This window comes from Actinia tenebrosa, unplaced genomic scaffold, assembly GCF_029948245.1.
Source record: "Actinia tenebrosa isolate PJP-AT-01 unplaced genomic scaffold, QUT_ActTen_1.0 PGA_scaffold2__45_contigs__length_23673736, whole genome shotgun sequence".
Classification (NCBI taxonomy): domain Eukaryota; kingdom Metazoa; phylum Cnidaria; class Anthozoa; order Actiniaria; family Actiniidae; genus Actinia; species Actinia tenebrosa.
Genome location: NW_028292579.1, coordinates 1716533 through 1731106, shown reverse-complemented (window position 1 = coordinate 1731106; position 14574 = coordinate 1716533). Strand labels below are relative to the sequence as shown.

The 14574-nt window shown below is 36.6% G+C and overlaps 1 protein-coding gene across 1 annotated transcript; it reads right to left on the bottom strand.

Moving 5' to 3' along the window:
* Window positions 1–64: 64 nt before the first annotated feature.
* On the bottom strand, window positions 65–11830 carry LOC116297350 (cyclin-D1-binding protein 1 homolog). Its single transcript, XM_089034603.1, has 12 exons — window positions 11299–11830; window positions 10362–10433; window positions 9850–9929; window positions 9300–9381; window positions 8481–8577; window positions 5437–5507; window positions 4526–4602; window positions 3376–3504; window positions 2272–2393; window positions 1782–1842; window positions 695–741; window positions 65–488 (listed from the first exon to the last, which is right to left on the bottom strand). Exons 1-12 carry the CDS (start codon window positions 11390–11392, stop codon window positions 374–376), a joined length of 1047 nt encoding a protein of 348 aa, XP_088890729.1. The 5' UTR covers window positions 11393–11830; the 3' UTR covers window positions 65–373.
* Between the last annotated feature and the right edge of the window lie 2744 nt (window positions 11831–14574).

The following is a 14574-nucleotide window of genomic DNA, read 5'->3' as shown; positions in this document are numbered from 1 at the left end:
TTTTTAACACGTACAAGTACACCTTCCGACGCGTACTTGCAGTTAACAATTAAGCTCACCATAATTAGTGGAATAAGACAGCATTTTTTATTCAAAAAAAAACAAATCTTTGCGGCAAATCTACTTTAAAATTACGGATACATTTACTAATTTGATCATCGATAGATTATTTTCGCCTTTTCGTTTATTTTTCTCAAAATACCTAAGGTTTTTCTTCGCCTTCTTTCGAACTTTCACTACAGTTGGCACAGTCGTCAGTTATCATTCTGCCTGCGTCTTTCTTTCCCAAAAATTTTTTACGAATATTTACACTGAGTTTTTGAAATAGTTTCAAGTCATATTTAAAAGAATTTGCCCTATTTTCTAATTTGAGTTAAGACTCAAATCCTTGTGCAATAATTGTTACAGACTTCGTCTTGTTGTGTTCGACGGCTTTCTTCAGAAAATCTAACCAAGAATTGTCAGCTTCTAGTGTAAATTGAGAGTCTCTGAAAAGAAAGAAAGGAAAACGCTTTTAAAAAGGTTAAAATTGAAAAAAGTTTGCTAAAAAGAAAAAGAAAGCAGAAAGTAAAACAAAAAATAGCGGGATTTTCAGCTTCAAAATAAGAACTGAATTGAAATTGGGACGGAAATAGAGAAAAAAACATCGACAGACAATGAAAAAAAAGAAACTAAAACAAAAAAAGGAACTTACCTTGATTTTTCAAGCAGGTTAACTAAAATATCAGCCAATTGATTAATCTAATGGTAAAATAAACAATATGTCATATATGACATCCTTCCTAGTCTTGTTTCCCGTGGGGGTGGTAGTGGGGAGGGGTATGCTGGCTCACACACCCAGTGCTAGGCAACTTCCAGCATATTTCAGGGTTCATGCTACATTTTCGTTACAAAATTCAAGGACTTTTTAAGCACTTTTCAAGCACAAAAATTCGATTTTGAAGGACAAAGTTTTTTGTATTAGAACGTGGTTTAAACATTGATTCAATGTTACAGTGCAGCTAATTCAGCCGGGGCCACGTCCACCAATAAAAAACGATCATGACACGCAACCAACCAGTAAACAAGCAACCAGAAACTCTTCAATTTTCAAATTTAATCGTTATTTATTTCAAAAGGAAAGTTAGAAATAACATTAAGTTCGCATTAAATTCAAGGAGTATTCCAGGAGTTTTGGCGTTTTCCCCTATTTTCAAGGGCTTTTCAAGTGCATTTAAAAACGTGTTTTCAATTCAAGGACTTTTCAAGGATTTCAAGGAGTAGCACGAACCCTGATATTTCCATACCTATATATTTTCTAGAGAATCGCGCTGATTGGCTAGAGATGACGTATTTCACGTTGAATCCTATAGCCTATCGTAAATACGAGCGCTGATTGGCTAGAGATGACGTATTTCACGTTGAATCCTATAGCCCATCGTAAATACGAGCGCTGATTGGCTAGAGATGACGTATTTCACGTTGAATCCTATAGCCCATCGTAAATACGTGCGCTGATTGGCTAGAGATGACGTATACTGAATTTGAAAAGCTGACGGAATCGCATTACATTAAAATACATGAAGCGTGCAAAAAAGATTTTTTCCAATCTTTCCCCTATCGGATTCAGGTAAAAATCATTGTCTATTACCATGAAACTTCCAACATATTTCGATATCATGTGAGTGTACAAATGGATGGAAATCTGACTTCAAAAAATATTACTTCTACGTTTTCAAGTTGTTCGATTATTCCAGCTATGGGAGTTGCCGGGATGTACTATGTTTTAATACTAAACTTACATTTTCACTGAGATTGTTGTGATTTAACGGTGCATACAAGCCACTAACCAGATCATCAACCCTACGTTAAGACAAAATATTTGGTTCATAAGAAGTCTCAATCGTAGATTTGAGGAAGTTTAAAGAGAAGAGAAGAGAAGAGAAGAGAAGAGAAGAGAAGAGAAGTGAAGAGAAGTGAAGAGAAGTGAAGAGAAGTGAAGAGAAGTGAAGAGAAGTGAAGAAGAGAAGTGAAGAGAAGTGAAGAGAAGTGAAGAGAAGTGAAGAGAAGTGAAGAGAAGTGAAGAGAAGTGAAGAGAAGTGAAGAGAAGTGAAGAGAAGTGAAGAGAACAGAAGAGAACAGAAGAGAACAGAAGAGAAGAGAAGAGAAGAGAACAGAACAGAACAGAACAGAACAGAACAGAACAGAAGAGAACAGAACAGAACAGAACAGAAGAGAAGAAGAGAAGAAAGGGGAGGAGAGGAGATGAGAGGTAAGCTCTTGAAAACTTACTTGGGACTAACAGTAGTAACAATGATAGCAACTTCATCCATTTCATTTATCTGCTCCAGTGAGGTTGTTTTTCCATTAGTCTTTATAGCATCAGAGATCTTTTTGAGGCATGATCGACAAGCCTAATGGAAGTCAAGTCATGGGTACAAGATGAATACATATTTTTTTTTCCTAAGTTTTCCTATATGATTCCCCTAGGGATACTCACAGTATAAAAATACTGTTACTAACAGGTTAACCTATGTAGTTTTCGGGGTGGATCGGGGCAAAGGGGGGCTGTATCCCCCCCCCCCCCCCCCACCCCTTATATTTTTGGCTGAAATACAATTGTAGCAGATTTTTACTATTTAATGCAATGGACCAAATCCACTTGGATATGAAATTTTTCCCATTTCAGACCATGTGTCATTCCCTTGAGAATAAGATTCTTTGTATGTGTTGTATCCACATTCATGTGTCTTCTCATGCACAACCGTTAAACAAAGGAATGATACTCTAGTGAATGACACATGGTCTGTAATGGGAAAATATTGATTTATTTTGATTAGGGCTACTCCTAAGAATTCTTACTAATGGTGTTATTTTCACAAGTGAAGATATCACTTATTAGTAATAGAGAAAAATAGATATTTCATTGATGATTATATATTAAGAACAATAATGAAAAAAGTGCCAAAAACGAGACTTTTATATGAGTTTTGATCCAATTTTCGTTTTGGGTTAACACTCAAAACCTTTTTTAAACAGTTAGAGACTGATGTACTATGATAAAATGCCTGTTTGAAGCGGTATTTTCAATTGTACAAAGATGTTTTGTTGCATTTGTGTTAGAATGTAGCTTTGTCAGGCTTTTTTATATAAAATATATAGGAAATAAGCAAATGAAGGCCTAAACCTCATTTTCGAATAACATTTTTGCATTGGGTCAACACTTTGATTCCACTTTCATCAGTCATCTCCACTTCCAAACAAGTTAAACTTTCTGAATAACGAGATTTTAGCCTTGTATGACAGTCTTTCTTAAAGAAAATAGTTTTTGGCGCTTGCTGCTTGAATACGAAAAGAATTCTCTCTTGATGGTTATTAATTTATAAATTTTGTTACCTTAACCATGCCGACACAGGGGGGTATTAAATAAGCTTCCTTCTCCGACCATCCTTGTTCATTCACAGTATCATCTTCCTCTACATCATGTAAGGCATTTGTGTTATGATGTCCATTGGAGGACTGAATCTAGGAACAAACATATTAACCCTAAGGCCTAGGGCAAACGTCGAACTTTCCATGCACCGAACTCATTAAAAACAATGGATATCAGGTGATAATGAGGCTGCATTTTTTGATGTAATTAAGCACGGTGCATGGAAAGTTCGACGTTTTCCCTAGGCCTAAGACATTCTATTTTCGTTTATACCTAACTGTTATGGTTAAGGTAAAAGCACAAGTTCATAGAGTGCATGCAGTAAAACCATGAAATAAAAACAAAGCTGATACTGACAAATATAAAATCAAACTAAATACTAACTAATTCTTCGATTGCACGTTACGTCATCACGGCCATGTTGGTGCCATTTAACAAAAGATTTATCATTAGCATCCATTGTTAAGGGCACCACAATGGCCGCCATGCTTTTGCCTTTTGGCTCTCTTGGGAATGCTTGCAACCCATCAATAGTATCTATTTAGTGACTAATAGTTGCTATTACTCAACCAGAACATTCATCATACAAAGACAAATACACAAGAGACCATTTGTGTCTTTTGTTTAATAAATGTTCTGGTTGAGTAATAGTGACTATTAGTCAATTCACATGTTGATTTTTATGGAGGGAGGAAAACCAGAGAACCTGGAGAAAACCCTCGTTGGATAGGAGAGAACAACACATCAAACAAACTCAATTCACATGTTGATTTTTACGGAGGGAGGAAAACCAGAGAACCTGGAGAAAACCCTCGTTGGATAGGAGAGAACAACACATTAAATAAACTCAAGTCACATGTTGATTTTTACGGAGGGAGGAAAACCAGAGAACCTGGAAAAAACCCTCGTTGGATAGGAGAGAACAATACATCAAACAAACTCAATTCACATGTGGCAACCGCAGGGCTCAAACCAGCAACCCGGCCCCGTGTTGGACTCACAGCAGTGAAAGACAATGCATTAGCAGCATACATCACCCAAGCTACCCAAAATGTAATACAATATAAATGCTTTTTTGGGGGCTATTTAATCTATTAAATCCTGAAAACTAACCTGGTCTAGTTCTGTTAATGCATCTCTAACAAGCGCTGAGGATGTGATAAATACTTCCAAAACAGCAAACTTGTTATCTAGTAAAAAATGAGATGTATATTTAGTACTTTTAAGATGTTCATGAGGTGAAGGAAAACTAGAATGATTTTACTTCACCTGTTAAGATGGTCAATGAGCATACACCAAGATATATCACTAATACCCTTTGATATATAGAGGTTATCAGTCGGCTAAGCATCTGATATGGCTGTGTATTTTTACAAGTCATGGAGTATTTTGGTGTACCCTGCGAGCAGAGTCTCCTTTTAAGTCCTCTACGGGTGAGACTCTGCTAGCAGGGTAATTTTGGTGAGTCTTTAGGTGAGCCAAAATACAAGCGACCAGTTAAAATGCAAAGCCGTATCAGATGCATAGCTGACTGATAAGTTGTTTATTATTTAATTCTGCAAAGAAAAGCTCAAGCTCTCTCTAAACCCTATCGTACCCAGCGCGAGCAAAATGAGCAGTGCCGATACGGCCTCATATCAGGCACGGTCTTTTCCCATATCACCCTTGTTTTTTCGCAGAATTAAATGATAAATAGTAATAGACACTAATATTATTGTTTTCTTTTGTTTTACTTGGACTGTTAGTCACTAATAATTATACAACTTCAGTTTGCAGCCCAAACAAAATGGTGTAATTTGAGAGACTTGAACATGAACATGAACAACCAACAACACGGCTCAAAACTCATGTGAAAATCATAAACCCTTGCATAATAAGATGCACAAAAATAATAATTATAAATAATAATTTGGTTATAAAATATTGGGGGTGTAATGTATTTTTTTAAGACTCAAAAAATTACCTCTCCTACATAATATTAATATTATGATACATTTATTTTAATAAAGTACGAGGAGACACACCTAAAGGTAATCTGTGGAAGGCATCACAACTTTCCCAGATGGCACCAGTTGAATGATTGACTACCAGCGAACTATGTTCAGTACAGTAGAAATAAGAGTTAGGATGAGCACTTCAATGCCATTTGAAATGTATGAAACAAAACAAGTAGCAGTAGCAGCAGCAGCAGTAGCAGTAGCAGTAGCAGTAGCAGTAGCAGTAGCAGTAGCAGTAGCAGTAGCAACAACAGCAGTAGTAATATAGTAGACAGTTTATAATTATATTACTTAAGTGTAATAGTATAATTAGTGATATCATTGTGAGTGCTAGATTGGAATTTTACACGTTTTCCCATGTGCATTTTTCGCCTTTTGTTTCCAGACTTAAAACATGCGCATAATTTAGACTAAGTTAAGAGGCTGTCTCTGTAAGAACCTCATAACCATTTTGAGTGAAAAAACAGATTTCTTTCAAACTTTGTGTGTGAGTGTGCCCTTCCAAGGTTATTTCCAAAACACATTTTGTTTTGTGTCTCGGCGCTTTTTTGCAAAGTTTCAGGGGGGGTCCCCTTGGGGGCCAAATTAGTCATTTTGACTACTTCTCATTCATGAAATTTGGGCGATATTTAAAAATTCATAATTCCATAACAAATCATCACAACACTAAATTCTTCCATATTATAGTAGACATATATCTTATTCAAAGATGAGTAGCCTTAAAGTTAAATATGAACTTATTCATATCTAGATATTTTAATTTTACCAACCATCGATAATCGACTTTGGCTAGTTGGCTAAAATATGGCTTAGGAAAAAAAATCAAAACTCAAAAGTTAGACTTCGTAGGACTATAATATTTGAGTACTGTAGAGATAAAAGGTAGTTCTTACAGAAATTAAGATAATATTTTGCAGCCAGCAGGTTTTGAGAAGTGAACAGGTCGACAAACTTTCAGTATTTTTGAGATTTAATGTATTACGTCAAAAAGGTGCAAATAGTTTTGAATGCGATTTATCTTTAAATGTTTATAAATTCACTGTTTAAACTGGCCTAATATATTTTAAAAACATTTTAACCACACAAATTGTAAAAAAACGGTTTTAGAAAACAGTATTGGAATCGAAAGACTGATATCACAACATGCCTTAACTGTAGGGTAAAATGCTGTATACTGTCATAAAATACAACGATAAGTTCACTTGAAATAAATAATTGTAAATTATTTGCACGATGCACAAACATCAATCGATGAACAAATCACAAGTATATTTGTTCATATTTTGCCTACAACCAAAAAACTGCCTTGTTATTTTCCTGAGTTCATCTTGTAGTTACTCTTTTCTAGTAATCTATTAGTGAAAGCCGCTGACCAGCAAAATAGATTCAGCTGTCAAACCAATGCGTAAGGTAAAAGTTTGAATATGTTGAGTGTTTGTTTTCATGCGTATAAAAATGTTGAAGAGTCTAGAGGGAAGGTAAATCTTGTAAAACTACTGGAATGGACAGATGATATTCAAGGTCATCTTCTAAAGTACCATCTTTCACGAGAAGACTTGACAGAGTATTAACTTATCTTGGCCAGGTCAGGAAAATTCTAAGTTAATGACAATAATGTCACTGGTTGGTGGATCTGTCCAAAACATAGACGTGGTATTGGGCAGTTCTGGCTTCGAGATAAAAATAAATAAACAAGGAATGGGTTTCCTGTAGTCCACGTGTGACAGCTGAATCTATTTTGCTGGTCAGCGGCTTTCACTAATAGATTACTAGAAAAGAGTAATTACAAGATGAACTCAGGAAAATAACGAGGCAGTTTTTTAAAACTATTATCCTCGATAAAATTACAAGAATAATGTTTTATTATGTTACTATATTCAAAGACTTCTCTGAGGACGAAATTGAAGACTAAAAGTGGATACTTCTGGGCCTAAATGTGTCAACAAGACAGTTGTATCCAACTGCAGATGATGACTCGTTTTCAAAGGCATGTTTATCTGGATTATTTGGATTTCTTTTTGGTTGTAGGCAAAATATGAACAAATATACTTGTGATTTGTTCATCGATTGATGTTTGTGCATCGTGCAAATAATTTACAATTATTTATTTCAAGTGAACTTATCGTTGTATTTTATGACAGTATACAGCATTTTACCCTACAGTTAAGGCATGTTGTGATATCAGTCTTTCGATTCCAATACTGTTTTCTAAAACCGTTTTTTTTACAATTTGTGTGGTTAAAATGTTTTTAAAATATATTAGGCCAGTTTAAACAGTGAATTTATAAACATTTAAAGATAAATCGCATTCAAAACTATTTGCACCTTTTTGACTGTAATACATTAAATCTCAAAAATACTGAAAGTTTGTCGACCTGTTCACTTCTCAAAACCTGCTGGCCGCAAAATATTATTTTAATTTCTGTAAGAACTACCTTTTATCTCTACAGTACTCAAATATTAAAGTCCTACGAAGTCTAACTTTTGAGTTTTGATTTTTTTTCCTAAGCCATATTTTAGCCAACTAGCCAAAGTCGATTATCGATGGTCGGTAAAATTAAAATATCTAGATATGAATAAGTTCATATTTAACTTTAAGGCTACTCATCTTTGCATAAGATAAATGTCTACTATAATATGGAAGGATTTAGTGTTGTGATGATTTGTTATGGAATTACTGAATTTTTAAACATCGCCCAAATTTCATGAATGAGAAGTAGTCAAAATGACTAATTTGGCCCCCAAGGGGACCCCCCCTGAAACTTTGCAAAAAAGCGCCGAGACACAAAACAAAATGTGTTTTGGAAATAACCTTGGAAGGGCACACTCACACACAAAGTTTGAAAGAAATCTGTTTTTTCACTCAAAATGGTTATGAGGTTCTTACAGAGACAGCCTCTTAAGTTCACTCAAGCTCAGTTAGTAATTTTTCAGTTCAACGTCAACCGTCTTCAGTTACACATCTTTTTGAACTCTCTCTCTCTAATGCAATCAAATAAACGAAAGAAGAGTAAGACGAGTGTATTTTTTACCGCTAAACCGCATCAATAATCATCATAACGAAACCTTACCTTTTAGAACCTTCTTTCATTAAAGAATCTACAAAATGTTTAGCATCATGTACAATGTTGACAATGGCTATTTGCAATCTTTTATGAAGAGCTTTCCCTGTGTTAAAATAAAGAAAGAGTTTTGTTATATTCTGGAAAATGAGAAGGCCAATAGTTAGCGCATTTAATAATAATGATAATAGATACTTAAAAGCGCATAAAACGAGTCTCTATACTCTTTACAATATCAAGACCTATACAAATGCAAACTAATCTATCTATCTATCTAGGTAAAATAGTTTTTTTTTAGAATAATGGTACCATGTGAGTCTACTCCCCATTATGAGCGCTCTAATTGAACTTCCAATGAGCGCTCGCATTTGACTAAGTTGGAAGGGAATCAAGGGTTGTGTAGTGGTAGTACACTCATCTCTCATCTCTGGAGTCTCGGGTTCGATTTTCAAACTCAGCATCACATATGAATAGTAGAGTCTAAATTCCAACTTCATCTGTGAGTTAGCCATGCCCTGACTTAGATCAGCCCAGAGGTTGTTTCAGGGTTCAATCTGTGAGTTAGCCGTGCCCTGACTTAGATCAGCCCAGAGGTTGTTTCAGGGTTTGATCTGTGAGTTAGCCATGCCCTGACTTAGATCAGCCCAGAGGTTGTTTCAGGGTTCTACCTGTGAGTTAGCCATGCCCTGACTTAGATCAGCCCAGAGGTTGTTTCAGGGTTCTATCTGTGAGTTTGCCTGTGTACTACAGTGTACCACTATTAAGGGGGGGGGATTACACTATTAATAACTTTGATTCTGAGAAGTATAATAACATGCTTTACTATACCTTGTGATAAAGGTAAAGAATGAAATACTGTAAGCAAACCAATGACAGCTGTCTCAAAACCAGTTAACATTCCCTCAAGGTCCTACATTTCAGTAAAAAAACATTTAAATTGGCAGTTTATAAAATAATTGGGATAGTACATGTGCTACGATTGGTCGAAAACCATGTTTGATGAGGGTATCAAAACATGCTCACGTCATCCTTTACAAATACATGAGAATAATACGGTATTTTTTTCGTTTTTTGGCGTGTTTGTTATTTTATAAAACAGATCAAAAACAGTTTTCCATGTTTGATACTCTGATCAAAACACTTGGGGTGTTGAGAGAACACTTGAGAAGCTAGGAAACCACTCCACTACACGTCGTGGTTTCCTACGCTCCTCTCGTGTTCTCTCAACATCCCGCGTGTTTTGATCAGAGTATCAAACACTGAAAACTGTTTTTGATCTGTTAATTATTAAACTGTTTGTTAACATAGAATTATATTTATTGTAACATAAGAGCGTTGCTTATTATTAGACCTAAAGAGAATCTCAAAAGAGTCTCACCTCAGCAGATGGAGCTGGTGGCTTTAAGAACATTACAGCTAGGTTTGTTGCTTCTTTAGACACTGCCCTGAATGTCATTCCTAAAATAAACACAGTTAATAAATAAACACAAAAGCAGTTACTGTACAGTGTTTCAGGGAATTGACAAGATTTAAAGTGTTTTGATAATATTTGAAGTTTGATAAATTGGTGATCAAGCTAAGGGCCTTGTGAGACCACAACACTTGCATATAGATTGTAAGCCTTACAGATCTTAATCCTATGACACCCATATATTCATGAAACTGAAGAATTAAAACTGAGATCAAGTAAAAGGATGATGGGCAGTGTTTGCCTGCCATCGTAGCCTAGATGAGATTCATGAGATTCATTCAGCTGATTGATACCAAGCAATAGAATACTCTCTGGTTGACAGCACATGACGGGCAATGTTTGCCTGTCATTGTAGACTCTAATAAGATTCATGAGATTTATTCAGCTGATTGATATAATTCTATAAATTATTCTCATACCTAATTTAAGCCAAAAGTCTTCCATGGAGAAATTGTATTCCAGGTCTTCCATCACCTGTCCTAGACTTCCATCTAAAGAAAAATGAAAAATACAAATAATTCCCTTGCAGCACGTTGGAATGCAGCTCAATTGATGGGCTGAAAGCATTCCCAAGAGAGTTCAAAGACAAAAGCATGGTGGCCATTGTGGTGCCGTTAACAATGGATGCTAATAAGAAATCTTTTGTTAAATGGCGCCAACGTTCCCCCGAGAGGCCGTGATGACATAACATGCAATCAAAGAATAGCAGTTATTATGGATGTATGCAAATGAGATGCAAGTGAGATGACAAGCGTTGTGTCAACCCAATAGCCTTACTTGTATGATTCTTAAAACAAAAGAATTCCTCATTGTGGGCTCAACTGTAATAATAGCTACTTGGAGGACATAACAATAGGTTTCCAATTCTCAGGAGATTGAAATTTTTTGGTTTTGTCCTCCAAATTGAGCTGCTTTGACGTCACATGCAAGGGGTCTATTTGGAGGACATAACAATAGGTTTCCAATTCTCAGGAGATTGAAATTCTTTTGTTTTGTCCTCCAAATTGAGATACTTTGATGTCACATGTAAGTGGTCTATAAGCTGTTCTTAAGAAATTATCCTCCCCCCACCCCCTCCCCCCCTACCACCACAAATCATTACAAAAAGACATTATCCTTGAATACTACTAAGGTGAAAATAATTTCAAATAAATTTGATCTTATTTCTACAAAATAAGTATTTTTTCTACAAAGTAACGAAATTACCAATGTTGAAACAGTCGAACAATCATTTGTTAATTAACATTAAGCTTAATTTGCACGTTGTGAGCAGCTGGCTTCAAGATTTTTATTGGATTGCAATTCAATTTTTAAATAATGATCAACGAGTCTTAAAAAAAACATGAACAACGTTACCTTTTACTTTGCTCTCACACAGGTCTAGCGTTTCGATCAAAGATGACAGAACAGCTTTGGTATTCGCCTTCTTCTTGGACTTGGAGGTCGCCATCTTGGATTCCTTCTGCAGGTTCTACTGCGCGGGATTCCTGTGTTATTATTTTACTTTTCCACAGGAAGCCCAAGCAAAGTACCATGCCCCAGCACTTATTAAATTAAATATATATATACAAGACCAATTTAAAATACTTCTTGTTTTACGAGAGTAGCAGTTGATATCGCCAGTGGCTAACAAACTTGTGGCTCTTGTTTCATGATCGAATTGGAATTTATAAAGTGATTTTTACGGAGGGAGGAAAACCCTCGAAGCACAGGAGAGAACCAACAAACAACTCAATCTCATACCCAGAGCCTGCGTTTCTTCTAGCCTGTGGCGATGAACGATGGCTCTGGTATAATCCATTTTTTTGAGACCAGGATTTCTTGAATTTCCGGTATTAGAGCGCATACGCTCAAAGACTTGCCCATAAAAAATGTTCCTGTATTCTTTTTTTTTTCCGGAAGTAAACATAGAACTCTGTTTGAAAGCAGGTTTGAAAGCATGATTTTCATTAATTATGTTTCACCTCCGGAAAACTGCGGATGCACCACAAATGGATTATGCCTCGTTCTTTGCCGCAGGCCAGAAGAAACGCAGGTTCTGGGTACGAGATTCGCAAACACCTCTACCATTTGCGCCATTTCGTCGAGCATGCGCAGTAAAAATGACAAGACCCTAGGGTCGAGAGCAGAGTCGAGAGTGCTATTTGCGCGGGAATTTTCTTAAGAATTCTAATCTGAATACGCGCGGAAATGCCAACCTCTCCATTGGTGATGGGTGCGCGCTGATTGTTTTACAAAATTACGCATTGATTTAGAATAAATTGCCATATAGAACACTATCATAATAGCATATGCTACGCCTCATACGACTCTTGTTGCGCCTCATTCATGCTTGGCAGCCTCCCGCGTGCACCCAAAACTAGATGATGCACGCTAATCAATGACAAATCCAATGGCCAATGAAATACCGACAACGAGAAATATGATATTGAGAAAAATCTCCTGTCGCCAAGGCAAGCCGTCTCATTGATTCTTTTTGCTCCTTGGGCTTCCTGTGGCATTCGTAGTTCTTCTCTACTGCCATAAAGTTAAAACAGGGATCCCAACAGAGAATATGTGGGGTAGCCTGCTGAGGACCGTTTTCTCAGGGTTGCGAGTGCATCCCACTTGACGGGACCACAAAACTGAAAAACGCAAATTCAGTAAAATTGAGGAAGCCAGTTTTATATTCAAAGAGGAGAATAATCGATTTTATGATTTCTTGTCGTAAAAAGATTCATAGCAATGCAGGATAATACTTGTGTTCTGGTATCGTGGCCCGCCAAGTTCCTTAAATTGGATGCGCACGCAATCTTGAGAAAACGGTCAATAGCATTATTGAGGCGGCTTTTGTCCAAGCTACACTGGTGATCAACATGGGAAGTATCACAATAAATACACTAACTCCTTGTCCAAAGTTTTTCAATGTTTGGATATAGGTAACTTTGAAAAACTTGCATTTTCTTTAAATAAATTCAAATAACTTTTACTCCAACGAAGGACTATAGCGTCCAAAACGTCAGTAAGTTTTTTCATTTCTTCATCTTTTCACGGTGTAAAATTTACTCTTTTATTATTACTGTTTCATTAGAAACACCGACGCAGCTCACACTAGTTTTTAGCTAGTTATATCTTCTTATCAAATAACTTCATGGCCGTGATGCATTTGTTTTTGATTACAAACAAGAATTACAAATAGTATTGATATTTGTAAATGTTTTAGACTTTTTTGTTGTTAAAATTGAGGATTTAAGTAAGAAGATTAGAAAATTGTTCGTATGCGGTGGGTGCAACCATGTGACTAAAAACCCCTTGAGATATGAATAACGATGAAACAGCCGCCATCTTGGTTGATATAACAAGAGAAGCTAATGAGGAAAGCTTTGTTATCGTCAACCAAGATGGCGGCTATAACGTATCATGCACATGCTCTATAGAGTGTGTGCAACCACGTGACTCAAAATCCCTTGAGATATGAACAACAATTAAACAGCCGCCATGTTGGTTGATATAACAAGAGAAGCTAATGAGGAAAGCTTTGTTATTGTCAACCAAGATGGCGGCTATGACGTAACATGCACATGCTCTACGAGAAATGTCGATTTTTTCCAAAGACTAGAAGACTTCCGGTACACACAGGAAACTGAGTCAACTTCCTGTTTAAAGATTTGAGTCAAATTTACGATAACAAAAACGTGATTTTTTTATCTTCTACGTGCTCGAAAAGAGCGTTATAATTCAAGATCATCGCTCTTGGATCGTATGTGACTATCTTTTTCGTGAATCGCCCTCAAATTTACGCAAAGGAAAAGCATTTTACTCGCTATCGATCACTGACCAGCCGCCCGTCAAATATCCGTTTTACTTCCGCCCCTTTTCTACCAGGTCAAGCAAGAAGTAAGAAAGCTTAAGTAAGTAAGCAGGAAGTAAGAAATACTTGATCTATAGACCCTGGCTCTGTAGAGAAAATCTTTATGACGTTTTGTTAGCAGACGAGAAAACATTAAAGTGCCTATTAAGTCGACAGGATCTTTTCTTGATTTCAAAGCCTTTATAAAATGAATAAGAATGGCTTTACTTTCTTTTTGATATCTTTTTTCGTTGCCGAGATATCCAATATAGAAATCACGAAATTATGACGTCAACGCAGGATCCTTGTAAAAAGTCAAGTCATCCATCCATCCACCCACCCACCCATCCATCCATCCACCCACCCACCCATCCATCCATCCATCCACCATCCATCCATCCATCCATCCATCCACCCACCCACCCATCCATCCATCCATCCATCCATCCATCCATCCATCCATCCATCCATCCATCCATCCATTTCAAACCCACCAATTTAAAAAATAACAATAAATATGTCCAGCAAATCCCTAACTAGGCCAGTAGCGCGTCATATTACATACCATTACCTCGGAAAACTCCTCGTGGGATACTTCCTCTTCCGCGCCGGCCATCTGTCCCCACACACTCACGACTACAAGGGGAAATAACGAAAAACCTTGAGAAATTCTCGTAAATTCACAATAAATACGAATATCTTTACTAATAAATTGATTGCGCCCAACTTTTCACTTCAACCATGATTTTTCCTGCACGTCACTGACGTCAAGAGCACTGATACTCGGGCGATTTGGAAGGGCA